Here is a 27891-nt window from a genome sequence, read left to right as displayed (position 1 = left end):
CATTAAAAATAAAAGCATTTAATATGGGGTTTTCACATGAACACACAGAAAGGCAACAGTCTGAAACAGTACATACATAGCATATATAAATAAAGATTAAAAATACTTTGGAAACGATAGACTCTGGGAACAGTTAGTGGCTGCTCTGGGAGGAAGCATCCATGTGGGTCATTGCACAGGGCAGACAAATGAGACACGTCAACCATGACTAAAACTCCCCCTTGCATGTGAGACAGTGTGAACACATTGGAACTACAACAGCCAAGGGTCCTAGAGGCCAAATCTGTTAGCCGCCACCACCGTCCTCAGCACAGGGAGGACAGCACCTTGGGCTAAAGCCCAGGGCACCAAACCCCTCCTGCGACTGCCTTGTCTGGAGCCTGCACCCACCCCTTTTGGCAGGGAGGGCATCTGGGAGATGCAGAACACTGGGCTGATACCCCATAGGTAATTTTTTCTTAGAGCTAAGCACATATCAGCTGTGCCAGAAGGCAGAGTCCCTGAGCTAGAGCCATCAGTAAGCGGGAACAGTGAAGAGTTACGTTCCTCTCATCTACAGGGGAGCAGCGTATTTAGTCTTAGGAACAAGACCGCCTTGTCAAGCGGACACCCATACAGAGACACGCGCCCAGCTAAGCTAGGTGATGAACAAATGCTTCATCCAGCACCCACCCTCGATGCAAGTAAGGGCAGAGGTAGCAGGACCAGACCCAGCTCTCTCGGCGCTGCTGCTCGACCTTCGGCTCTGCCTCATTTCTATTCAGAGGCAAAGCCGAGATTCCCAGGTCTCCACTCCACTAATGGCAGACTGCCGGGTCAGGACAGAAGTGCGGTCAGCAAAACACAGTCCCCTTTGGAGAAGAGCACACAGACAGCCTCAGCCTCTAGAGAGAATGATTACAGACACATCCAAAAAACACATACTACTACCACAGCAAACTGCCTCTGCCCTTCTTCACAGCATCCTCGCCTGCCTGGTCCCTGAAGAACCAGAGCTCTTTCTTCGCTGCGACAGAGGCTCCTAACACTACCAACTCCCATCTCACACATCTGCAGTCCCACTACCCCCAACATTTTCAAGGCAGCTCCTCCAATTTAGGGTCATACTGGGGACAGACACCCCCAGTAAAGTACCAGGAACATCCCTTTGGACAGAGCAGCATGAGGCACATAGCTTTGTATCTAAAAATAACACACTAATAATAAAAAAAAAAAATCACAGTTAAAAAAAAGTGACAAATTCCAGCTAAGCTGCACAGGGCTCCGATGTCCTGTTTTGACAGCTCTAGCCAGTCAGACTGAACTCCCTGCTCACATCCCAATATTCACACCTCCTGCCACCAGTTGTCTCAGAAAGCTGTCAAGGACAGAACTCTAACTCCTGCCAGCTGCTGGTTCTTAAAGATTAGAAGACAATTATAATTGGATTCCAGAGATTATTTGCTTTGCCAAGAAGGACTGAGAAGTGTTTAGATGGTTCCCCAGCTGATTAAACCTCTATTTCACAGTAGTGACCCTGTGTGTTGCCTACTCCAGATTGCTTGCAGACAGGTACTTGGCAAGATTGGTTTATTGGAGCACTTCAGCTTAACAAGACCGCTGACACTGGCCAGCTGTGATGAGGGTTTATCCTGTATCTAGATGGTTTCATCTCATTTCTGCAGCTCAGACCAAAAAGCTGAACCCAGCTCCAGCCATTTCCCCCAGTTTAATGACTAATCAGCCAGTTGCCTGACCAGCCATCCAGATATCTTGAGCCAAAGCCCTTGGCACCATTTGCAGCAGATCACAAACAGCTAAAGCCCTCTCTCACCTCTCACGCTGCTCACAGTGTTCCTATGCTGCACACACAGCCACAAGATTCTGCCTGCTCCAGACACCCTGGCTTCCAAAGGCTGGGCTGTTCTGCCCCAGACAGCCTTCTCCAGCTTCCTTCCCCACTCAAGCTCAGCCTCCCTGCGTGAACACAAAGCAGACGCTCCTTGCTCACCAGGCAGAGCTGTGCCATTGGAATCTGAAGATAGAGAGCAAGGGCTGCCTCCAGCTAAAGCTGAAACAGAGGGATGAGTTTATCAGGGAAGCTGCTTTCCCCTTGCCCCACTTGAAATGACGGCACCCAGAGCCTCTCCTCTTCTCCCAGGCTCATCCTGCGCCCTGTACCGTTTATGCACTCCAGCCCTTTGGGGACAGCAGGGTGAAATGGAGCCCAGAGGAAGCAGAGGAGGCCTGGAGGTAAGGCTAGCTGTCAGGATGTGGGTGAATGCTGGAGTCCACCGTTCCCATTGCTAACAGGGGAGGGAGCAAAACCAAGCCATATGTTAAAAACTCAGAGCAGAAAAAACAAAAGAATACAGCCTAGCAACATTGCAGAGAAAGCTGGGAGTGCACAGAGGGCCCTGCAATGCACAGGGCTCTCCTTGTAAGCAAGCACTCCAGCTCTTCCCAGAGCCAGCAGGTCAGACATGCTGCACAAATTTTGGTTAGATAGTGGTTTGCCCCATAGTAGAATGAAATATAATTTATATACAGAAAGAAACAAGTTCCTGCAGTCTTTGCAAAGGTCCAGTTTCAAGAGCACTGCCATGTTGGCGAGGGCTGCCGTGAGCCTGCAGCACTCCCCTCTAAGTGCAGCACATTATTCACAGCTTGCGAGGCTGGGCATTCCCAAACCATGTGTGGGTGCGAGGCGATTCAGAGGGATGATGAATCCTTGGAAAGCAGGTGGGCTCGCATGCGTCTGCAGGATTCCTGGAGCAGAGAATTAGAGCAATTGAATGCTTGAGAGACAGAATGCCATGCAAGAAAATGTTGATGTGCTGTCCTCCCCCTGCAAGGACTCCCGCCTGGAGTCTGCCTCCTATACCTTTTACCAAAGCAGAGACAGGAGACACTGAGAAGACAGGGACAAACACAGCAGCTGGTCTTGGGTTGCACCAACCTCTTGCCCCACTGCCACCCTGACAGGCTGCTAGTACCACCCTGTGCTGCCAGCTTCACTCTGTTTCCCGTGACAGCCTGCCTACCAACTCACAGGTAGAAGGGCTGTACACACCTGCTTTGGTGAAACCCTTCAAAGCCCAGCTTTTCAGCATGCCAGCTGCTTGCAGATTGGCATGGAGCAGACTGCTACAAGCCAGGGGACCACAGCTGTCAAGAGTCTTGCGTGCATGCCATCACCCCTGCACATGTCAGGCCCAGGTACCCCACAGGAAGGAGAATGGGCATATGAACGTGTCTCACCGCTTTCTGGCCCTCCAAAGACTTCAGCTTTGCTTGGGACATGTGAGCTGGAGATCCACATTTCTGTAACTGGGTGAGAGAGGAGGGAAAAAAAAAAAAAAAAAAAAAGTAAAGAGCTGTGGAATGAAGTGGCATCCACAGCCTTCCCTGGGAGCAGCCTGTACCACCAGAGAGCAGTGACCACCCAAATCCAGCCTTAAGTTAGTCTGGGCCATTGGACAGTGCTACTACCCACAGGCAGCAGGCTCTGTATAACTTGCGGAGGAGGATGGGAGAGAAGGAAGGGGCCACAAGCCAATGTCCTTGGCCAGGAACACAGCCAGAGGCATAAGACTGGAGTGGAGGCCCAGTGATGCCACTCCTGTCCCGATGCCACCCTTGCCATCTGCTCTGCTCTCCTCCTAGCACCTTCCTGAGACCTTTATTTGATCACACAGAAGATATTTCTCTTGGGCAGAAAACAGCAAGCAGCCCCCCCCAGGGATCACTGAAACGAGCACCCAAGTTGCACTCGAACTCCCCTCACACGCTCCACCACCAGCAGCTTCAGTGGTGCTGGCAGCAGCTCTTACCAGGTGGACATTCTCTTTGCTGACTCGCTCAGGCTCCGGTGTGGCATCCCTGCTCTTCCTCTCCAGGATAACTGGGGTTCCTAAAACTTTCCGCTGCCGTAAGAAGAGAGGGCTGTTGGCTAGTGCTTAGAGTGCAAAGTGAAAAAGAAAGGGAAGGAGCAGGATGCATTGCTGGTAAACAGTTGGATGCTGGGAAAGAAAAAAGGAAGCCAAGCTGGGACAAAGATTGCAAAGCAGAACCACCTGAAATACCATGCCACTAGGTTGAGCCTGCCAGCTTGCGAAGGGCCTGGGAGCTGACCTGAGCTCTGGCCAGGAACCCAGCCTGTCAGAAGCGGGTACACACTGCTGTGGTGCAGCCTGCAAGTGTGCTAACACCTGTGCTAGCAGGCTAGACTACATGACCCTGTCAGTCCTCATCTCATCTTGGGAAGCAAACAATCCTTCAGAAAGATGCATAGATCCTACAGTCACGCATTTCATAGAGGGTTATACTTTACAGTAACAAGGCTTATTGTCACGGTGCTGGCTTTTCTGTCCCCAGTGGATCTATGGTTTTGGGACCCAATACTTTGAACAGTCCCTACCCTTTGAGGGCCTCATTCAAGCCAGGGCAAAGCAGAAGCACAGAGCGACATCACAAACTCACAGCAGAGAGCTTGAGTCAGAGGTTGCCTTTACCTTAATGAGGCCGCTGAAGGAGCGCGAGCGGGTACGTCGTGGTGCTGGGGATGTGGGTACATCAGAGCCAGGAGTGAGAGCTGTAGGATGCTTGTTAAACTAGGATGAAATATGAGGGCAGTATGTTAGCACAGTTACTGTTACAGTTACACCAGTCCCTTGCTGCTGTGTGCTGCTCTACCTGCTCCTAGAACTCAGTTTCTCTCTTTTGCACCCCAAAACGGAGGAGCAGCTCGGAGCTGCAGGGAGAAGAAAGCAGAGGAAGGCCACATCTCCCACCCAGGATTACAGGGAGCTTGGGTGTGAGGACTTTGTGATGTCTACCCGATTAGCCAAAATCCACAGGTGTTGGAGCAGAAAGGGTGTTGGGCAGCAGCTGGAGGCTGGCAGCCACAACTAGTGCTGACCATATCAACTAGTCTCTCTGGAGCAGCAGGTTGGCTAAGAATGCTCATGGGACCAAGAGGAGGCCAGTTTGTCCACTCTTTGCAGGCAAGAGGCGAAAAGATTTTTCCCTTTGAGGGAGGAAGCTCAACAGGACCGGGGAACTGCTAGCTCGGCAAGTCCCTGGCCTGGAAAACAGAGCTCAAAGCACAGCTTGGTGCAGCAAGCTCCATGGTCAGCCACATCTGGGATAGGCAGTCTCCTCCCTTGACTTCATACAGCTCTGCCACTTACACAGCCCAAAGCCCACTCTCCCCAGCCTGCCCAAGATTAGGAGCAGCTCTCAAAAAGGCCTTGCTTTTAGCCCTGTGCCCAGGATTGTGCTGAGAAGCACACCTCAAAGATATCTTTCCTCCCCACACTACCTGCCGGATAAGCTTCTTCTTCTTTGCAGAGTCAGGCATATTGTGGACATGGCGGAAGAGCTCCTTCAGTGCCTCCTCCGTGCGCTGCTGGGTCTCCTCCTGGTGGCAAGTGTCCAGCCGGCTTCGCTTCTGAGACTTGAGGGGCTGCAGCTCCTTGGAGCCAGGAGATGTCAGCAAATCCAGGTCGTCCTGGGAAAGCGGAGACAGTAGTCGCTTGCCATGCTTTAATCCAAACGAGCCTCCCATCTGAGCCAGGCTGGGAAGAGTCTCGTGAGCTGCCTTAACCCCAGTGAATGAAGGGCTGCGTTTTCCCTACCCCTCTGCAGCAGCACTGCACCAGCAGGCCCTGTGCCAGGGAGAGGTGACAGCAATACAAAGGTGACCCCATTGCTTCTTCCCTCCCCTCCCGGATGCCAGCTGCAGAAGCCCTTCCAGGCTTGAGAAGGGTCAGTGCAGCTCCTTGCAATGCATCTTCCCTCTTCTGCAGCTATATAAGGCAGGGAAGCATTTGCTGGCAAGACACAGACAAATCTTATCCCAGTGGCAGCAAGTAGCCTTTATCCCAGCCCCTCTTCCAAGCAGCACGGCCACAGCAGCAGGCGCATCTCTCTGTTTGGAAGGCACGAGCCCATGAAGGAGCAGGTGCTGCATGTACTAGGCACAGGGAGCAGGTTTGCTGCTAAACAGGGGCTGGTAGCTTGCTTTCCCTGTGCTTTTGATTAACAGATGCTTCAGCTCTGCCCAATTTCCCTAATGCAGCCGCCTGCACCACACCATATGGTTCCCTCACTCCTGCTCTCTGACAGATCCTCTTTCATGACTTGGTTTGTTTTCAGCTTCTTTCACTCACAAGGATCCCTTCCTAGTGTCATAGCCTCTGCCCTTTCACACAGGGCAGCCACTGCATTTGCTGACCTTACCTTTGATGTATGGGCTCTGGACCCCAGATAGTGCAGCCTGGCACACTCCCGGATGTATGCTGGGGCCTGTGATGATGGACAGAGAAAAGGCCAAATGTATGTTTAGCATGTTTGGCCCTGGGGTAAGAGTGGCCCCAACAAAAGCTGCTCTTCAAACATACCACAACAAGCCATTTCCATCAAGATTCAGCTGTTTAGGGCAGACAGAACAATGGGATTTCATGTCCCCAGTGCAGTCCCTGTTCACCGTTTCCTTTTGACGCAGGCAACCAGCACAAGCAGAACACAGTAAGAGCAGGGTTCCATGAGAACTTTCTCCAAGCAGTTCCCCCAGCTCTGAGCTGGCCAAACAGGGGCCTGAGTAAGAGGGCAGAAGGGGAACTTTCTATGGGAGGACTCTCTGCAGAGAGCAGATGCCTACAGTGGCCAGGAAGGTCCTGAGAAGTCAAGAGGCTGCCTGTGGCAGAAAAGCTTCCTTGGAGGAACCTGCAGAAAGCCGCATGCTCCTGACTGTCATACCGCTACACCCTGCTCTGAGCTAGACAGAGGTCCATGCCTGCAAGCTGTGCCTGTAACAGCAGGGGGGTGACTACCACTTGCAGAGACATTCACAACAAAATGACCTGCTGTATTAGGTGTTCAGCTCTTGGCAGCATTCATCCAGGACAAGCCCCTTCAGCTTCCTTATCCTGCCAGAACCCAAGGGGAGTCCGGCTGCTACCTGCGCCCCAGAAGCAGGTTTCCCAGCCGGGCAGCAGGTCTGGGTGCCCAGCAGAGGGTGGTATTACACTGCACCGTGCTTCTGACCTGCCCCTGCACAGCCACCTCCGGGGCTGTCCGCCTAGTAAAGCCATTCTCCCTAGTCACTAAAGGAACAGTTTCTTGTAGAAAGCCTCCTTCTCTTACCGCAGAAGAGAGCGCTCGTTATACACACTTGACACCTGGGATCTGTCTGGAGAAGGGGCATTCGTCCAGTCTCCTGCTGAAGGGCCAGGGAGAGCAAGCCCACAAAGCACACTTACCTTGAAGAGTTTCTGAGAGTGTTTGATCATGAAGGTCACTCCATTGTTTAGCTTCGTGATATTCTCCTGAAGGTCATTCGCTGTCACCTGGCAAGGGGACATAGCCAAAGGTGCAGCAGTTAGAAGGGGAGGAGGAAGAGTCTCTGCTGCCCTCACTGTCTCTGGGACATAGACACACATGGTGTCTCAGCAGGAGACCTGCTCTGAGGAGATGGGCAGGCAGAGCTCACAAAGACAAAGCTGCTCTGAGAGGAAAACTAGACAACGCTGGGGCCAAACAGTTCACCAGCAGCGATCCGCAAGGTTTGTCTGGAGCTGTCATTCTTAAAAGAAGCAGAACTGTCCTGTGCTTTCAATTTAACTGAGAAAGACGAAGCATCTGTTGCAAATGAGACCTATGGCAGGTCTGGACTGAACACTAGGACTGAGTCCTGCCGGGAAGCTCCACCTCACCATCCCAGCCTCCAACCTTCACATTACCATATCAATACTTAACCTTCACATCTTGGTTCTTCCCCTGCAGGCCTGCCAAAGAAAGCTGCTTTCTACCTTGCCATATCCCACCCGCAAATACTGAGGCATTGCTCACATTTCTGGGCCATAGGATGTGGGGTGCAAACATGAGGGCAAGATTGTGGGCAGACATCTTGTTCTTATCCTGCTTCTTCGCGGTCTGGTAGAGCAGGTCCAGCAGCAGTTTGAGCAGACTGCGGTTAGGCGCGGGAAGGATCAAAAACAGCAGCTGGAGGGCTTCAATTTGGCGCTCTTTGTCTGGAGTGCTGGTCTTATTCCCTTTCTCATCAAACAGTGTCAAGTCTGCCAAATCACAAGGCAGAACGTGAAGGACATGCATCAGCTTTCCTAACAGCAGCTCTATCGCAAGTGGTTACCCTCCCCTCTTCGTACGCAGATCTCCAAACTCCTGCACAGTTCTTGGCCCTCTGTCTCTCCCTCCAGCTCCCAAGCTCCCCACCCAATGTGTTAATCTGTGGTACTCCTCCCATAGGACAACACGCTGGCTAAGAGTTGTGATGAGTTGAAGGCAAGATGGATGAAGTTCACATAAGGTAGATCAATAACAGTTATTAAGTACGTAAAAACCACACCTCACTCAGGAGGCCCCCAGACTTAAATCAGATGGAGACCCAGGTTACCAATGCAGGCTCTGCTTCTGTAGGTATCTGTTTATTGCTGGAGAGAGAAGACTGGGCTAAACAGGCTTGGTCTAATTCCTTAGGATTTTCAGCTCCAGTCTTTCCACCGTTAGGCTGAGATGAAGGAAGATTCCTTCTTACCCTGCCTTCAAGGATTACGCTTACGTAGCCTGGTGCACAGCTCTGTAGCATTACCAGCTTTCTAGGAAGCTAGTTCCATTCCCCCTGCTCATCACTATCTCTTGCTGCTCACTCACCTGCAATTTTGAGGTGGGCATGGAAGTGCTTGTGTGTCAGCAGTGGCTCTGGTAATTCACCCAGGAACATCTTAAGTAGGGTGGCCACATCATTGGAGTGAAACTCCCCAGAGTCCAGGTCAATATCTGTACCACTGTTCAGAGCATCCTTTAGGATCTGTTGCCTGATGCTGTTGCCTGGCACCCGAAACAAGCCTTCTGCTCTTAGATCTGCTCAGCAGAGGGGAGAAAAAAGGCCACTGATTAACCAGAGGCTGATTCTTACCAAAGCAGTTCCCTCCCCTTTCCAGAGCTTGACAGCAAACCTCAGTGAACTGTGTTCAGACACATGACTTCAAGCTGGCTCCCATCAGCTGAGTCCATGCACAGAGGGAAGAGATTAACATATCTGCTAGGCAATTCTGGGCAACGGTTGCCTAGGGCAGCCCCAAACTCCTGCTGGTGGAGAGCTCAGAGCTTTTCACTCTGTCTGCACGAGAGACCTGAGGTGGGCCAGACAGATACCCCTTGGGATAGGAAGACAGTAAGACAGAGTCGCTTACTTTTGTGCAGATACTCGATTAGCTGGGAAACTTGTGCAATGCCTTCTTCTGTCAGCGGTGAGCCAAACACCACCCCTTTCTCTGCAGAACAGAAGGTAATGTGTTCAGGCAGCTTAGAACCCAACAACCACAGAGGTAAGTGGTCCCCAAAGAACAGGCTATCAGCATGCAAAGACCAGTGCCCCAAAATGCTGAGGGTGAAGGTCACAAGGACCCCCACAGATATATCACAAGCACTCCCAAATAAGTCACTTCATCTCACCATGCTGTACTTAAAATGGCTTAATCACACTGCTTCTTACTGCAGCCTAATTACAGTTTTTTATCAGCTAAAGCAAACATTTTCTAGCTCCTGAAAAGAAAACAACACCAGAACAGATGCTTCAATTTTAAAGGGCATATCATTTGCAAGCCTGGACCTTATGGCAACAGCAAAGTGCAAAGAGCAGATGTGGCAGCCTGGATCACCCAGGTGGCTGCCACACTCCACACACACACCTGGGAAGCAAAGTCCAGATTAATCTTCACTGTGGCTTGACATGGTATGGAGCAGAAAGAAGACATGCAGCTATGACACTATGGGAGAGTAGAACAAGCGCTACTGGGAAGAGCAGACATGTTCCAACTGGCTCACACTGTCCTTTTCAGGGATGGGTAATTCCTGGAATTCCCAGATCCCAGTGAATGTCTCTTCCATTTCACCTGCCCTGGCCTAATTACAGTAAACTATGAAGGCTGAACAAGGAAGAGTTATAAAAAAAAAAGAGCAGAGTAGTGAAGCAATGAGCTGGGCCTTTCTCCATATGGAGCACTGACAAGCTCCTCTCAATCCTAGAGTTTGCTTTTATCTCATGGGGCTGTTACAGATCAAGCATAAGCTGTCAGCTCCAGAACTCCAGTAAATAACACAGGCTACCGCCCCAGAAGATAGAAGCAACTGAGCTGAAAGAAGATCCTTGCATGGGAGGAGACATTAGATAAGAAGCCCATTTAACTGAAAGGCCCTTGTTGAACCAATGCACAAAACTATTCTTGTCCACAGAGGGACTTCCCAGGTAAGACAGTATTTTCTAATAAATGCAGTCCTGCTGAGAATGGCTTTCTCAATCAGATATACAAAAGAAAGCTGAGGCAACTCCCAGGTGCTTCACTGGCAGCAACCAGAGCCCTCAGCATCGCTTCTTCCCTCAGGTGCATGGAAGTTTTGACTACAGCTAGAGACAGCTAGATGCTGGATAGACCATACCACAACATGCTGACTGGCACTGAGAACTGGAACCAGGTACAGAGCTGGTTTGTCCTGCCCTTGCACTAAGGCTTCAAAGAACCAACAGATTTAAGAGAAGAATATACCTCTCTCCACAACCAGACTTGCCAGAAGCATGGGCCACTTCTGAGGGCAAGCTGGGCACCTGCCCAGCTTTCTGTGGCTGAAGATTTCCCTCCTTATTGTACAGCTGATAGCCCACCAATCCAAGCAGTGCATTGGCTGGTCTGATAACATTTATCTCTCGTACAAGCTTTCTCTTGCTTCCCCCCCCCCCCCCCCCAGCACATTTTGATTTTACTAGCTTTTGGTCTGTTGTACTACAGATCTTACTGTTCTGTGGTGTTGATGCTCACAGCATATAGGAAAGACCTGTTTAACTCTATGCATTTCTCTAGCAACCTTCCTGTGCAACTAAATTTATTCCACCTGAAGAATGTTCAGCTTTCTTCCAGGACTCCTGAAACACATAATAAGCCACCAGGAACCCCAGCCTCCTGTTAAATAAGAACTTTTTGAGCTCCCTCTGACAAAGCGCATGCTTCAGTCCTGCAGGAGAAATGAGGGAAATGTGAGGGTTTTATCCACTTGAGTGCAAAGGGAGAGAAGGGTTAGCAAAATATTCTTGTCCTTGAAGAAAACTAAACTCATGAGACATTCAACAGATAGAATCAATAGGGGCCAGAAGGAGAAGAGGAAAATATATCTTCTTGACACATGCAGGGCCCGATAAATCTGATTTACTTTTGAAGTCAGAAGTTGATACCCAAATAAGAATTTGATTCTCAAAGAAACTTGAAAGACTTGTCTGGAGAATGAATGCTAAGTTACAAAGGATTAGATGTTACTGTATGATTGCTTCTGAAACTAAGAAGCAGCATGAGATTGAGTTTCCTGATGCTCAAAGAAATTGCAAGTATTTGCAGCTTCATCTGCTCTGAGCTCTGTGGTCCTTGGCCTCTGGCTTTGAAGAAATAAAACCCGTTTTTTCTAGGTGGTCTATAACACTGCAACAATGATGCAACAAATGATGGCTCCAAGATGAAACATAGTACATGAAACCGATTTTCTCTGTAGACACAAACTTATTTTTCTCAGAGTTTGGCCAAGGAGTTCACAGACAGTGCCTGTCAATGCAGAGAGACACTGCCATTGCAGCCTGGGAGTGCAGCCAGCAGACTTGGGAACATCTGCTAGCTGTAACTGTAGTGAGACACATGGCCATGGAGACGTCTGTATGGGGGAAGGCGGAGCTCTTGGGGAAGAGAGCTAGCAGATGTCAGGTCTGATAAGAGCAGTGCTCCAACAGAGTACAGATAATTAAAAAAAACAAGCTAGAGAAGGCTCAGAAGTCCCTGCTAGGTGGTTTTCACAAGAATGTGGAAGTTTCCATACATGCTAAGGAAACACTTTCAACTTGGTTACTCACTCACTTCTGCTTGTCAAGTGGCAACGGTCTGAATTTAAGGTGTTTCTACTACACTCCGGGAACAGAGGCAGGAGCAATAACAGGTATGAGCACAGTCTAATTGCAGTTTGGGGGCAGCATGAAGACCTGTTACTATGGAGCAGCAAGGTAAGCATGGCAATATTGACTAGTTCTCACCTAAGGATGCTAAAGGAATTTATTTGTAGTACTTGATTTCCCCCTGAGTATATCTGACCAGGGTTCCCACTGGGTGAGACGGGAGTGGAGGGCTGAAGCCAGCACCAGAAGATACAGCCTGAGCAGTGGGGCTGCAGAGCTCGTCTTTATGAAACACAGCGGAGGAATAGGTTTGGTAGAATTAGAAACACTTAGAGAAACTATATAAAGGTTGAAGACAAAAAAAACCCATACTCAAACATAGCGATAGCTCTCTTCTCAGAGGTACTCACAACAGCAGAACTGCTCAAAAGAAGGGGAACGCTGATTAGAAGTGTTCAGCCCTAGGTTGCCAACATCTGAAGGCTGCTACCCACAGCTTCTCTGCCAGCAGACAGCCAGTCTAGCTAGGAAAAGAGCTGCTGAGGGATGTGAGAGGTGCCTAGATGGAGGCAGTTTTTGTCTAGATGAGTGAGAAGGTTTAACTGAACTTACTGGGAGAACCAGGCTCCCCTTGAGCGTGAGCAGAGGTGGGAGAAGGCACACACACACCTAGAACACGCTTTCAGTTACAACAAAACAGAGTGGTAAATGCCAGCCAGTGAAGAGGAGAGGATCTGAACACAACTGTGCACAAAAGCAAATCTCAGACTTCTGAGAAAGGGCCTAGAGCTAATGTTTCATAATAAGACAGCTGAACTTGAAAGAGAAGATAAGTCACTTGTCAGTTTACCAGAAGGAAACTCAAGCTGAATGATTGTCTCAGAGAGAAATTTGTCATCTCCCAGGGTTGAATCTGGACTTCAGCAGAGTCAGTCTGCAGAGCTTTGTCACTGACTCACTGGATTGAGATGTGGATCACAGATTTGTACAGATTTCTGAGCTGCACAGGCAAGACCTTCCAGAGCACGGGACAGCAACTGAACATGACAGTGGGCCCTGAGTGAAGTCAGTGGCCTGGGAAGCTTGGGCATTATTGTTGTTTGTGGAACCTGATGCTCTCAGCCTTTACCGATATTCCACCACTTACAAGGAAAGCTAGGAAAAACAGAGCATGGACTTCCATGGACACAAGCAAGCAGAGAGACAAGGACACCTTGGTGTGTAGAGGAAGAACCTGTAGCTTGCTCAGGCACCACTCTGCAGCTCAGTGCTATCCACAGAGCCAGGCCAGAAACACACAGAGGCCAAAGAAATCTCTCTGTGGTATGTGCTGCACTGCGCACAGTGAGCAGCTGACCCACCGAGGCCAACCTGACATAAACCACAGCAATAACCTCCAGAAGAAAAGTACTCTAGAAGGGCAGGGCATTTCTGGGATGAACCTCCTGGCCTCCATTTTACTCTTTTCTAAAGGTGTGGGACAGCAGAGTTGGTGGTGCCAGTGACAGAAGTTACCGTGAATCAGCAAGAATAGTGGCGTTTGACTTCAGTGACATGCTTGTCTCACGAAACAGATGTCACCGAGTGTGGTCTAACACTCAAACTGAGTGACATCTGGGGTGAGGCGGGGGCCTCGCAGCCCTGTGTTGCTTCAGTAAAAGCCCGAAGGACCCCTGTACATCTGTACTTAATCCCCCACCCCATGGTGAACTGTTTGGCCCCACTGACCTTCCAGGACTGACAATCCTTGCTAAGGGCCAATCGGCACACAATAATTGACTTCGTTCCACCTTGCCACGAGTACAAATCTGGTATTTAGAATTTTGAGGGCAAGAACTCTAACTACCAGGCAGGTCAATGGGCCTGGACCTCTCTCCTTCCCAAGCAGGGACACCTCTTTGGTAAGACTCACACCTCCAACTAAATTGGATGTTACCCAGGAAAGTACTGTTAACAAGAGCGCTGAACTTTTCACATGAGCTCGATTTTCACAGTAAGTGTATTTATCAATAGCAATTCTGAATTTGTTGTATCTGTTGCTTTAATAAATCATCTGTACTTTCAACTTTGTGAAACTCTTTCAGTGACGGTCCTGGGGAGGGCTCTGACAGGCAAACATTGACTCTGATAAGTGGCTGTACAAATAATCCGCCAAGACCTAAATTGTCAACCAAGTCTGAGACTAGGATCAGATCTAGACTCCCCTCTGAGAAGGGGTTTAGAAAGCAAGAGGGTCCTTTGTGAACCTTGTGACTCAGTGGGAGAGCTTTCCTTCCCTTAGCCGTGTGTCAGATTCATACACAATGCAACAAGGCGTCATCCCCAGAGATTACAAACCTATAGTATTAACCATTCAGCACAAGCTCAAAACAACAGGCCTACACTGAGAGTTTCATAAACTACATGTAACAGACGATGGCAGTCAGCATCACCCTGAAGGTGAGCACCAGACGTCATGCTATACTCACCCTTGCGCTTCAGAGACATCAGAGACCGAAAAAATCCAGAGGCTGTACTGTTTGCCCCAGGCAGTTTTGGGTCCTCCTCTCCCATTAGTTGGGCCAGCTCTGCCCCAGGCAAGTCAATAAGCCTGGTAATGTTGCTGACAACGAGCTCTGTGAACACCTCTGGTTTTTCATGGCGCAGCTTTTCCACAAAGAAGTCAGGATTGAAGATGATGGGCTGGCTGCGGAGGGAGGAGTCATTGCAAATGACAAAATTGCAGATGGCATCACTGGAAAAAAAGGAAGGAGGAAAAAAAATACAGTAACTCCTCATTGCTTTGTTTTTTACAGCCAGCTGGTCTGCCCTGAAGGAGACATCTGCTGACACAGGAGCTCCCAGTCTAGACCAACAGTGCTGTCTTAGGTGAGCACTCCGCACAGCGCGGCTACATTTCCCTTTGGAGCAAAACTCTCTCTGGCCTGTTTGTACAACACAGCCCAAGACTAGCATTCTGTAGCGTGGTGGTAACACATGTAACACATGGCAACACCCAACTAAAACTTGCACTGTATCTACATCCTACTAACTCAGGCAGATAGGTCACCCAATACTTTTCATTAACCTACCACTCTCAGTCATAAATAAGATTGGTCTGTCTCCCTTCCCAGAAATTCAATCCCAGTGGCCTGAAAGTCTAAACCCCAATCTAAATTTTTTCATGGCCAGCTTATACTCATCAGTTCCCATTGCCAATCTATCATTCCTACTGTCCTATCACCAAATAGATAGTTCCCATGGCCTGGGACTTTGTTTTTATAATCATAAACATGCCATAATACTGACCCACAGTTCTGCTAGGGATGTGGTGAAACACTCTCAGGTGACAAGCTGCCAGATCTTTGGGTATTGCTCTCCGTCAGCTATGACAACTGCCCAGCTGTGCACTCTTGAGTCTACGGTGAGCCTGAACTCATCAGTATCACCACAAACCACAGAAAGTCAGTCCTTAAGGAACCCCTAGTAACCTTTCTCCTAGAACATCTCTTTTCAGCTCATCCAGTTCTTGCCTCTTCTTCAAGCTGTCCTTTATCTGACCTCCCTATTTTCTACTGATTTCTACTTTCTCCATTTCATAGCTTCTCATGCAGCATGGAAAAGGGATGCATCTGAGACACTGCTCTGCTAAGGGTTATCTGTAACAGATACTTAGCCCTACCACTGGTTAGGTGAGCTACATTTACCATTTCTAAAATCAAAAGAGTTATCAAAGAAATATCTCAGGCTAGTCAGTGCTCTTAATGCTCACACTTAGAACTTATCCCAATTTCCATCTGCCTGTAAGTCTTCCATTACCATCTTCCCACCGTTTCAAACACTTGCCCACCTCTGAAGTCAAGCCCACAGGCTAGAGTTGCTTAGCTGGCTTCTCCTGTTCCTCTTTTACTTAAATGTGAGGATTAGTGTCGTTATTCTCCAGTCACAAGCTACTGCCCCGATGTTATACTTGGCTATAAAGTGCTGGTCTGGACCTGTGAACTGGCGTGCCAGGTCTTCAGGGCTCTGGGTGGAGGCTGCCTACCCACCCAGCTTGCAAACACTGTATGCTTTCACTGTGTGACATTCCCCAATCCTTTAATCATTCTTGGGCTCTTATATAATACTTTCCATGGTTTCAACATCCCTCCTCTGCTGTGAGGTCCTGCTGAACACTATTTTCCAATAGCAATTGCCCAAGTGCACATGCAATAGAAACGCTGCACTTGTGCACCAGGGATCGTATCAGTCCCTTAGGTGTGGTGTGGCACCCACGGGGAAGCATGTGCTCTGCCAATCACCCCCATGGCCACCAAAGGCTTTCCCTTCAAAGCAGGCTTTCCCACAAAAGATTGGAGTGCTCTGACCTTCTCCTCTCTGCTGAGGGGTGGAGGCCACATCACCATGTCTGGACCACACTGGGCATCTGGGCTCACTGCTCAGCACGCCTGCCACCAAAACAGTTTGCGACACACTGGACCTTACATCCACTGGTTCAAACAACAGAGCACTTCAGCTACTAGCCCAGAGATCCCAGCAATTTATTTTTCTGACGTAAATTGACAGTAGGTAACCAAGGGGAAGATATCAAAGCACATACTGGTAAGTCACATGAACTCCAGCCCACCTCCACACAGTATCTGTGAACCCAGCTGTGGTGTGGTGAACTACTGCTGCACATTTTTGACCTGAAAGACCATCTTGGCATCATTTCCAGGATGCGTGATCATAATAAGAGAATAAAAGCTGGGACTCAGGCTCCACAAGGACAAAGATACTTGCTGAAATCAGAGGAAACCAGGCTCTCAGCAACACTTGCATCGTGAGAATCCATACAAAATCCTCTCCCCTTGCCACTGCTCTCCACAGATGTCAAAGACTCCTTCAAGAGGATGGAGAGGAAGAAAGTCTGCAAGGCAGACTGCAAGGCAATCTGCCAGGTCATCTAAAATTTTAGAAAGCTCTTAAAGGCTCCCAGCTGCATGGCTTAGAGTGGCCTAGCAAGCATGCTGCCGACTCCAAATGGGGGACATATTTTTCTGAGCACTTCCCAGCCTGTTTTTCAACAGTTTGTTACTTGCAATAAATCAAGATGAAAATGCAACAACTCCATATCAGCTGCCAAAAAGCAACTTCCAATTAATCTAATCATATTCACATTTCATTGCACAGGTCTATAATGCACAAGCAAGTGCCAGCTTTGCCAATAATGTGGAGCAAGCCCTTTGCCTGAAACCCATGACAACTGATTCTGTGGCAATACAGATCCTGAGAAGGGTTAATAGCAAGTGTATAGGCCCAGTGACCCTGCCTGCAATGATCCGTGCACTGTTATTCACTCACTAGCAGTTTTGTTTCCCCACAGAGAAGATATGCAAATACTTTGCAGCAGTTACATCAAGCATCACAGATTATCTGCTCCCTCTGACAATTAGATATCTAGATTCAGAGAAAGAAAATTAAACAATTTTGTCAACTAGAACTGACTGACAATTCTCTGCACAGCCCGTGTTACAAGTCATGCAAAGTTTAACATTTAATGCAAAAATACACAGAAAAAAGTAAATTTCTTACATGAGTGCTGAGAGCTTTTGGAGAGGCATTAGGAAGCAGAGACAGGGAAAAGAACTTGCTCCTTGTTTCCAGCAACAAAAGAAACCTGCCTGTCCCAGCACAGCCTATGCAAATTCCACGCATGCTACGAGACACAAGGGCGCATTATTGGGTCTGAAAGGCCCCCTTGGCACACACTGGGCATCAGCCTTCACACAGAGACAAAACAGAAAAGAAAAGCTGGACAAATTGATTCATGTCTCTTGCCAAAGGCTGCGTAGCTGGAGTTTAACGGCAAATAATTCCTACATAGAAACCCAGGTTTTGAATTAGGACCAGTGTGGTATTAAGTGCTCTCCACCTGTATCTAAGGGGAATCCACAAAATAGCCCAAATGTACTCTGTGTTTACCATGAGTAAAGCCATGCAAACACATTCCCAACAGCATCCAAGCACAACCAATGTTACAGCACTGGCAGGACAATAGTCGAGTCCCTTAACTGCACAACCCCATGCCCAGAAACCTTGCTAGAAACAATGCCTGCCCCTGCCTTTCACACTTTTAGATTCTTTCTAAGACAAAGCACATAATTGGCCCCTCCAGAGCTGGAAACAGCACCTGGCCATTGCTCTTTGCCACTATTACTGTGCCACCATGTGCCATTCATCCACTTCAGGCTTCCCATTCCATGTGTCTCTAGATTCCCATCCAGTTTCCCTGCCTGCCGCAGCTGGGAACAGCCTTGTATACTCTTATTGTGGTATGGCACTTCAATGAGCTACTTAATTTTGAAAGGTCACTTTATTAGCAGCTCTTCCTCGCACAGAAAATTTGCCTTTGTATCATTATTGCTAATCAAAATGGAAATGTGAAGCAAACCGCTATTTCTGAGCAAAGATAAAGCCCCCACTGGCTTTACACACAATAACCCTGCCAATCCTCACTGCTGCACACACTACAACCTTCAGAAAAAGCCATGTGCCCCATCTGCTGTTTTCGTGTTAAAAAAGGAAGATGAATGTACTCTACCTAGATTCACAGTTTATATAACAGCAGCCAAGGGGAGACAAACATGCATTCAGGGAGTTTATTGCCTGTTCTTTTTTTTTTTTTTCCTCCTTACAGAGTTATATTTTCTATATGCTGTGATCTCAGACTGCTTTACGATGTGTCAGAAGATGATAAAATAAAGGAATAAATAGCTTCCTCTTTGATCCCATGAATAAAATCAAATCTCAATGAATAAGAAAACCTTGTACTAATAAGGTTGTGATTAAGACAGCAGATTAAAAAAGATGGGTCCTATATTGTGCTGAGATTCTTGCCATTCTGGTATTTTAGAAGCGAAGCCTGTGATCCCAGCCAAGTCACAAAGAAAGCTGTCTGTCACACACAACGTTCTTGCTTCAGGCATGACAGCCCCATCATTTCATGGGGAGTGGATGGTGCAGGAGGTCAAAATCATGATGGATCAATTAATCCCTAAGGTAACTAGATCCAGGCCCAGGAAATGCCTTGGAAACTAGGATAAAAATGAGACTTAAACTGGCAAAACCTAGTAATTGAACCTGTGGTGGTCTGCTCATGTGGCAGCAAGATTGCATTCAGATATGTGAGACCTAACTGTTTTGGTGGCTTTTACAGTTTTTATGTTATTCTGTCTTCACACACGTGAAGGCAGAAACCAGTTCAAGCAACATGAAACAGTGCATAAGGAGAACACAAGCCAAGAAAGAAAAGGAAGAGGTACCTTTGGGGCAAGGCATTAGCTGTGTTTTTCTAGCTGGGAAAGTGGAAAAACTGGAAGCTGCAGATTTCAGACGAGCCTGATGTACCTATTTCATTGGGCAAAATCCACCCCTGTCCATCCCACACCACAGCAGGTGAGTTTTACCATACAGGAGCAAAAAGATTAAAGAGCTTTGGAAAATAAGGCAGATAATGGAAGAAAATCTCCCTCTGTAATAACAAAATGTTTAGCCTATGAGAGAGAGCCAGGCTCCTACCAAATACTGAGAACAGGGCGATAAGCAGGCAGTGCTAAAGAACACAAAACACGAGCAATACTTTGCCTGGCTAAGCACAAAGGGAGACGGGACAGATGCGCACAGGCTCGTATTTCCCCAGGGAGAGAGAAGGAGCATCATCTCCTACGTTGTGCCAGAGTAAGGAACCAATTAACGAGGATGTCTGAAGAGAGTATTTCCAGAACCAGATAGGAGCCATCCCAGATTTTGCAAAGAGATGAAAGAACCATAGTGGAATGATGTGGAATCATTTTAAATACAAAAGGACTAGAAGACAAATTATTTCCTAGATTTAAAAAAATAATATATATATTTAAAAGAAGTCTAACGGGAATGGACTGCAGAGACATTAGAAGTGACCTCACAGTTAAGGCTGCTTTGAGGACTGTACTTCAGACCAACATTCTTGTAAGACAGTTTAACAAAGATCACATTCAGGCCTTGGATTCGGCACAGTAACTCTTCATGGGATGACTGGTTTGCCTCTAAAAAATGTCAAGAAAAACATGCAGCAATTTTTGCCTAGGGTTATACTCATAAAGTCTTTAGGGGCAGAGTCCTTTTGTGATGAGTACACAGTGCATGGGACAGTGGATGCTGTCTCTAGACTTAATACAAGTAAACCATACTAGAAAACACTGCCTTTTTAATTTTTGCTTTGCTTTCTTCACATTTAAACAGCTAACATGGAGTGATTCAGCTTTTTGGCTATGGGGACTAGATAATAATATACAATTTAAACAGCCAGGAGCTGGGGAAGAAAGCTGCTATTATGCAGTGGCAGCCTGTGCTGGACAACCTGGAACTAACGTAACACGTGGCCATCTTTTGGACACCAGGTAAGCTGGGTATCCGAGTCACTGCTATTATCTAAGAATTCTAATTCTGTCTCTGTAAAGGACTCACAGGAGACCTCAGCAACATCAGCTACGCATCTGTGATGTGAACCTGGAGACGGACCTATCTGGGAAGATAAAAGGGTTGAGGGGGGTACCAGGGAAGCGTGCTTTGGAAGAAATTGAAAATGCAACATATTACCAGTGTCAAAGAAAGCTGCAGTAGCAAGACATCTTGAAATATGTGAAACATCACAAAATTTGCATTTCACCATGAAATTTTTCAAGTTTGACCTTAGAGAATCCTTCTGTGATATCTTTAATAATAGCCACTGGAATATTTTGAAGTCAAGAAAGCAGTACTTCAACCACTCATCACCACAACATCAGAGTATCCAGATGCCTTCTAGTGCTAGAAGGAGAAAAAGAACTAAGAGGCGCCTTAGAGAGGAACCACATGTTCACTGCAGTGCTCCTCACCAAGTCTCCTTCGCAGCGCCACCACCACAGCTCATTGCACACCCACGCTGTGCAATGGCTCAACCTCCTCCTACCCAAGACTCTGTAAAAAATGCAGAAACACAGCTACCACCAGAAACCCGGTAATTTTACATTAAAGATCCGCAAGCTCATATGTCTGCCTTAACATCAGAATAACAGTCTAACAGCAATAAATAGCAATGCCGCTCTGATTTTCATGACTTTCAATGCGGTCTAAAGTTTGTGTCTTTATTTTAACATAAACCCCTACTGGGAGCAGCAATAGAAGAGGAGCCTTAGATCCAATCCTGATTTCACTGAAACAGCACCAAAACTGAATCTTTTTAGATGGCAGCAGCTGCCTCCTCTTGTTACTGATCTATTCACTTTTATCACTGTGGCATTGGGAACCTCAGTCACAGCTGGGGACTCTGCTGTGCTCCATGCTGTACAAACACAGAACAAAGGCAATACCCTGTCTTCAGAGGGCTGATAGCTAAATCTGAAATGAATGCTGGAGGGGCAGAAAAGAGGGAGGAATCCCAAGAGAAGAGGCAGCACTATCAGTCAGCATGACTGATATAACTGAACTCTGCCAGCTTTTCTGTAGACACTATTAAAAAGGAGGGCGAGGAAGGACAGGAAAAATAATCAGGTCACACTGCAGACATTTAGAAGAAATCCAGCTTCTGTGTGAGGGGCGACATGGGACTGAGCACAAAGGAGCTGATTTGAAAGCTATCAGGCAGGGACGGCTGGGACGCGGGGCTGAGGACACAAGAGCCGAGTTCCAGGCACTGGCTGGGAGCCGCTGGCGAGGCAGAGACAACAGGCCAGCAGTGCTGGGGAGCTGCAGGAGCCTGGCAGCAACGCAGGGCACCGTGTGGCCGCATCCAGACCCCTGCAGCAGGGTGGGAAGGTCTCAGCCTGAGGAAGCCCAGCAGCCACTTCCCACCACCCAGAACATGCTGGGCAGGCATGCTGCCTCCTTCAGAAGGTCACCAGGGCCTGGAGCTAGTCGTATAGAAATTGTTGATGTATTTTCCCTGCCCCATTTATGACTGTTATGACAGTTATAATCATGACAAAACAATGCATCTCTTTTGCTTTATTTTATTAGAGCCATTTGCATTGTGAATAGCATATCATAGATCTGAGGTACCACGTGGGCCCAGGTGCTATCTGCCCTGAATGCTGTGTGCCATGTCTAGGACAGGGATTTTGGGCCTTTTCTCCCCATGCACTGCAGAATTACCTACCATGACCTTTGACTACTGAGTCTAACAAACTGCAAGGACACCTCCTCTTCCCAGGAACCCTAACACCTTTCTTTGTGTAATCTAAAAGTCTTTACTGAACACCTGTCCCTGGATTCTTGCCAACTGACTGCTCTTCAACTTCACTCATATCCCAGGTAGAACATTTCTTCCCCACTTGTGCCTGTGTGGTCCTAGGTTGGGTGGACTGCAAGGTCCACACCTGTCTGCCATATACCCAAAGTACATTGATGGTACATTTCCAGTTGCCAACAACGATAGCATTCCCTCACTATCCTCATTTCACATCTTTAACTTCTTCCCCATTTTGAGTTTACTGGAAGTCAGTAAGAGGCATGGTCTAGTCCTACCTACCTTTACCTCCTTGGCTCCTAGCACTCAAATTGCTGCTTGCACCCCTGATTGACACCCTTACATCTGCAGATAAGAGCCCTAGGGCATCCTTCGGAGGCAGTGAAACATGCAGTTCAGAGACTAGCAAAGATACACTGTGTAGACACTTCTCAGTCCAGTAGCTCCATGCCAGTGTCCAGGTCAGAGCAGAATGACCATCTACAAAGAGGTGCCCCACGACAACCAGGTTTACTTCTGACATGAAAAATCGATCAATCACACAAAAACAGCACAGCAAAATTAACAAGCTACTGTAGCAACTAGCCTCAGAACTCAGCACAACCCAGCAGGGCAGGAAGGATGTTTTCCTCCAGCCCTCCCACAGGATGATAATCACTCAAAATTGGTAGCATCAACTGCTGCCCAGAACACATTTGGGAATCCCATCCCACCATCACCTGTCAGCGCCCCAGCAAAACATTGCAATTTGAGCATAGCATGCTGTAGCACTCCCGGGTTCACTTGACTGCTGTGGTTTTTTCTGGACCAAGGGGATAGCAAGACCCACAGCCAGCTCCCGACAGTACTGTTAGGTGAGATTTTTGTGGTCACAGCCTGGCAAATACAGAGAACAGAGGTACTTGGGAAGTCACAGCTCTTGTTTTCATTTGTTAAATTTCTATAATTCCACAACACTCCTTTGCTCTGGAGGTGCAACGGGCAAGATGCATGCTTGCATCTGTATTTTGTATCATGGTGGTGTTTGCAAAGGATGAGAGCGCATTAAATCCCTTCTCATCATCAGTCCTCCGCAGACACCACTGAGTATGTCAGAGGCCACATCCCATGTTCCAGATGTGTAAACTCTCACAAGCTGGAATTGCAATGAGGCATACCTGGATGCATGCCAGCATTTAAATAAGATGGTGACATCTGGTCCGCACTGCTGAGGCACAGAGATAAACAGGCTGGGCCAGCCGCAGAGCAGCACAGCACGCAGTACCGGAGAGAGAGAGATGCACAAAGTAGCCCAATTAACTCACCAAACTGAGCAAAGCGGGGGCCTAGCGCTTTTGAAGGGGATTTGGGTAGGCTAGGATGTAAAAAAACTGGAACACTATACACAGATAACAGAATTCATATGACAAGAACCTATACCGTAACTTTATGCAACTCTCCCATGCTGCTCAGAAACTGCTGCTCTTCCCATCCCACCTGTGGTCATCTCTGTCTGGATTCACCAGATTTCTCTGCAGAGCCCAGGGAGCAGGGATATATTTATGTGCTCTTCAGGGGCTGCCCAGGAGAGTGTGGAGTGGCACATGCATGAGAGGAAAGCTCCAGGCACCCCTGAGAGCTTGTGAAGGATGTTCCCGAAAAGGCTTCCTGCTCTCCAAGGCACAGCCAGCCGTGGCACGCTTGTCTCCTGCTATATGACGGCTCGCAAGCAGGGCTGTAGGAATGCCCATATGGAACTCCCAAACCATAAAGCTACATTTCAACCTTGAGTCTGAGCTCCAGAAAAACAAAAAGGGAAACTAATGCTGGCTCCCCTGAGAACTCCCTGCCTCTGGAAATCAGAGCTGCCACATTACCACTCGAAAAGAAAAGATGTTTTGGCTGGACTCCAAATTATTAGAGCTTTATAGGCCAAAAGCAAACACATTAAAAGTTCTCGTAAGCCAGCTGACAGACAATTATTTAAGCAGCTTATCACATTCCCTACTATCTACAGTTTCTGAAAAAATTCATGAGGAAACTCTAGATAGCTTAATTGCAATTACCTAGCGTAGAGGTGAGAAATGCCAAAAGCCAGGGAGTGAGGCCGTTGCTCTTGGAGAAAAGGGCCTAACACTCATCAGACACAACAGTAAGTGTAATGTATTACTGAAATGAGAGGCCAGAACATGCCAGACCTGTGAAGCCCTGAAACAAAGGGTCAGCCAAATGTATCACACCACAGGGTCACAGTTCCTCCCATTTCTCTACCCATGTTGGCTCCAAGACCCGTGCAACTTGGTAACACAGGAACCAACAGCATCACTCCCCAGGATCACAGCTCAGGTTTGGTGAAAGCTGGCACAGAAGCAGCACAGCAGGTCCGTGCCTGAACCCAGCAGAGCAGAACGAAGGAAGAGTTCTCAGCTCCCTGTTCTTGCCTCCAGCTAAAGAACAAGTGAAAATGAGATCCTACAGAAAGAGCCAACTCTGAAACAAGTGGGAAATACAAGGCCTAAGCTGTGACTGGGAGCCTAACCCAGCATACAGAGGGACAGTATTTCCAAGAGGAACTTGACTTCAGTTGCAGCCATTAGATGTTAGCCAACATTTCCATGCTGCCCTGTCTCCTTACCATCTGTTCATGCCACTTATCAAATCAACACACACTGAAGACTGTTGACCTTTAGGACAAGGAATTTGATTTCCCAGCAGAGTGTCCAGCACTCAGCGCTTCAGTTTCAGACTGAACTGAGTGCCCACACACCTTTAAAAGAGCATTAACAGAGCCTGGTGACATTTTCATATGCATATAAACATGCACACAGCAACAAGGCAATGACCAGGCTGGTGCAGAGACCCGGACACTGCCTTGGGGTACATGGGCAAGCAATGCTCCTCCTTCATGCAAGTAGACAATTAACTGATGCGTAGCAGAACAAGGATCCTGTTGTCCAAGCCCATCGCAGGCCCTGGATGAGAACAGGATGTTGCCTGCAAACATAAAAAATATTGCAAATGCAATACAGTCTTGAGTTCAGGTCTAGATGTGTGCCTGAGGGAGCTTGGACTGAATAGGGGGTTAAATGCAAGTCTAGGTCTCAAAGATTTTAGCGAGGGTTGCAGAAAAGGGAATATTTGATTAAGATTGTTCCTTGCTCCAGGCTATCTTCAGAGAAAAGTAGCCATGTGTTCAGACTTGGCTTTAACTCTGAAATCAACCATTTTTTCTGCATGACCCTCAGCAAGTCACTTTGACTTTCTGCCATTAAGTCATGTTTACAGTGAACGTTTTCCTATTTGCAGTAAAATATAACTGGCAATTGTGACTCCTTTCATCACCTGTTTACGATGTGAGCTCTTGATGTCCGGTTGTGCAGGGACACACTATCAAGCTATTTTAGCAAGATAACAAGCCTTTTCCTAGCATATCCTGCCTTCCAGGCCCACGGCTTTTTCCCCTTCCACTCATCCCCCCCTGCCATATCAAATGGCTGACATGAACACTGAGTGCCTGGCAAAGCATTCAGGCACTGCTTGAATCAAACATTAAATGCATTAATTAAACAGACAGATATTTCTCTTTTGAAACTGAGTACTCTGGCACACTGCAATCATAATTCTCAGTTATGAAGAGCCAGGCAGAGGTCAGAGAGACCACAAACTGAAGAGAGACCCACACAAATCATCTTTTGTCATGTTCAGTAACATTTGGTATGGAGGTAAAGACAATCAGCTTTCATTTCCAATCTTTAAGTCAGCCTGCTGCAAGACCACACGCACAGCATGCAAGCTTTACTAGCTAACTTGTGCTTCTCTCCAGATGAGAGGGAATAGGGGCAAAAGCACGGTTGTGGAGCATGCTTCAAGAAAAGAAAAAAAAAAAAAAGAAAAAAGAAAAAGGCAAGCTTTGTGGTCTTTGTGGTGACAGACCTGCAAAGTAAGAGATCGATCAATTTGCTAAGCGTTGGAGTAAAACTTGTACTTCAGGCTTCGATTTAATCACTTGAGGGGGAAGGGGTAAAAACTAGGGGACTACAGCCTAGGGACAACTGGCAGCACATAACAAATAAATTCAGTCATTTGGACTGATCCAGCCCACATTTAAAATGCTTTATCCAAGAGAGTTTCTCAGCTGCACAGAGCATACTCGCACCCTTACCAGGTCTGGCATTTTAGGCACTCCCTGCTCAAACTGAGCACCATCTCTTCATCCCTCCTTCCAGAGCAACGCTCTGCCCCAACCCAGGAACCAAAGCAGTGTCCCCAGATAAGCACAGCAAGTGCCATCAGGATGGGTCCCACTCAGCAGAGAACAGGACAGCACCACTGTGAATCAGACTAGGTATGAGGCATCAGCCCTCAGCTATATGTTTTGCACGTTCATAAAAATGACCACTCAAAGGATATTCAGTTTGCAGGTCCACATCACACCGGGGTGGGGTGGGGTATTGATTAAAAAAAAAAACCAACAAAAAACACACACACACAAAAAGGGAGAAATAAATGATACAGCCTTTTAACAGTCATCCAACAACACCGTCCTGGTGAAGTGCTCTTGCAGTCGCTGCTGTTTTATCGGCAGCAGTCACAGAACGGCTATGCACACCGAACCAGGTGCTAAAGGTGAATTATGCGAAACTGAGATCGCACGTGTATTTAGAAAGCAACAATAACGCACACAGAGCGGACAAAGCAAGGGAGAAAGAGGGCTGGATGCGAAGCAAGCCTATACAGTGCCATCACCCTACCAAACCCTGCAACTGCCAAGCGCTCGGCGCTGTCACTGCGGCTGCAGGAGCCACGCGCCCGCCCGGCCACAGCGGCCTCGCGCCCCCGCAGGCGGCCAGCGGCCGCGCCACGGCGGGGACACGGCTGCGGGCGGGGGGGCACGGCGGCCCCGGGGCGGGGGGCTTCGTCTCGCTAATTTACGCGCAGGGTCGCGCTTCCCCAGGGAACAGCCCCCTCACCCGCGGGCGGGCGGGTGGCTCGGAGCGGCATCGCTCGCCTCGCAGGAGCCGGCGGTGTCTCCCCCGCAATGCAGCACGGGGAGCTGCAGGGAGCGCTGCCCGCCGCTGAGCCCGCGGGGACGGGGCAAACGCAGCGCCGAGGCGCCGCAAACCGGCGCGGGGGGGCCCACAGGCTCCCACCCCGATCCTCACGCCTGTCCCGCGGGGCGTCCCCCCGCCGAGAGCCGGGGACCGCGGCGCTGCCACAGCTCGGCGGGGGTAGGGGGCACCCCGGCCGGCGGAGCGGCTGCCCCGCCGCAGCGGGGACGGTGAGAGCCCGGCCCGCAGGAGAAGCGCCGCAGTGGGCGGGCCGAGGCCGCGGTGCGCTGGCCCACAACGGGCCCGGGCCGAGCCACGACCCGTAACGCGGCGAGGGGCCGGGGAAGGGGCCCCGCCGCCCCGGGGAGGGGTGAGGAGGTGTCGGTCTATCCGGGGCCCCGTTCCTACCTGCCGCCGCGCCGCCCGCCAGGCGCCGGTGCTCCCTCCGCCATCTCATACCTGCCGCTCCGCCTCCCCATTGGCCCGCCGCATGACCCCTCGGCCCCGCCTCGCCCCGGACGCGCGCCGCCATTGGCTGTAGCCGGCGCCGTCCCGCAGCCATTGGCCGTTTCGAACAGGCAACGGCCGATCGGCGCGCACGGCGAGGGGGACACGGGCGCCCGCCCCGCGCGCGGCATGCCGGGAGCTGTAGGCCCGCGGGGCCCGGCGGCGGGCGGCGCGCCCTGAGCTACGAGAGTGGCCCGGCA

The 27891-nt window shown here is 48.9% G+C and overlaps 1 protein-coding gene and 1 long non-coding RNA gene across 8 annotated transcripts; one reads left to right on the top strand and one right to left on the bottom strand.

The window, feature by feature from the left end:
* ARHGAP19 (Rho GTPase activating protein 19) lies at positions 1 to 27654 on the bottom strand. 4 transcript variants are annotated; one of them, XM_037401349.1, is made up of 12 exons: positions 27593 to 27654; positions 14401 to 14666; positions 9198 to 9278; positions 8656 to 8865; positions 7834 to 8060; positions 7245 to 7331; positions 6223 to 6288; positions 5303 to 5491; positions 4494 to 4592; positions 3813 to 3905; positions 3241 to 3309; positions 1 to 2748 (listed from the first exon to the last, which is right to left on the bottom strand). In XM_037401349.1, the coding sequence occupies exons 1-12, from the start codon at positions 27634 to 27636 to the stop codon at positions 2692 to 2694; spliced, it is 1488 nt and encodes a 495-aa protein (XP_037257246.1). In that variant the 5' UTR covers positions 27637 to 27654; the 3' UTR covers positions 1 to 2691. The 4 variants fall into 4 exon arrangements, with proteins under 4 accessions (XP_037257246.1, XP_037257247.1, XP_037257248.1 ...); XM_037401350.1 differs by lacking the exon at positions 27593 to 27654 and adding an exon at positions 17486 to 18571; XM_037401351.1 differs by lacking the exon at positions 3813 to 3905.
* On the top strand, positions 9287 to 21036 carry LOC119154112. 4 transcript variants are annotated; one of them, XR_005106334.1, is made up of 5 exons: positions 9287 to 12040; positions 12838 to 13925; positions 14728 to 14800; positions 18807 to 18952; positions 19110 to 21036. It is a non-coding gene; the product is annotated as an uncharacterized LOC119154112 (long non-coding RNA). The 4 variants fall into 4 exon arrangements; XR_005106335.1 differs by lacking the exon at positions 12838 to 13925 and having other exon boundaries at positions 9292 to 12040; positions 19110 to 19348; positions 20174 to 21036; XR_005106332.1 differs by lacking the exon at positions 12838 to 13925 and having other exon boundaries at positions 9289 to 12040.
* Positions 27655 to 27891: the final 237 nt, after the last annotated feature.

The sequence above is a fragment of the Falco rusticolus genome, chromosome 9 (genome assembly GCF_015220075.1).
Source record: "Falco rusticolus isolate bFalRus1 chromosome 9, bFalRus1.pri, whole genome shotgun sequence".
Taxonomy (NCBI): Eukaryota; Metazoa; Chordata; class Aves; order Falconiformes; family Falconidae; genus Falco; species Falco rusticolus.
This window is presented reverse-complemented; position numbering and strand designations above follow the sequence as displayed.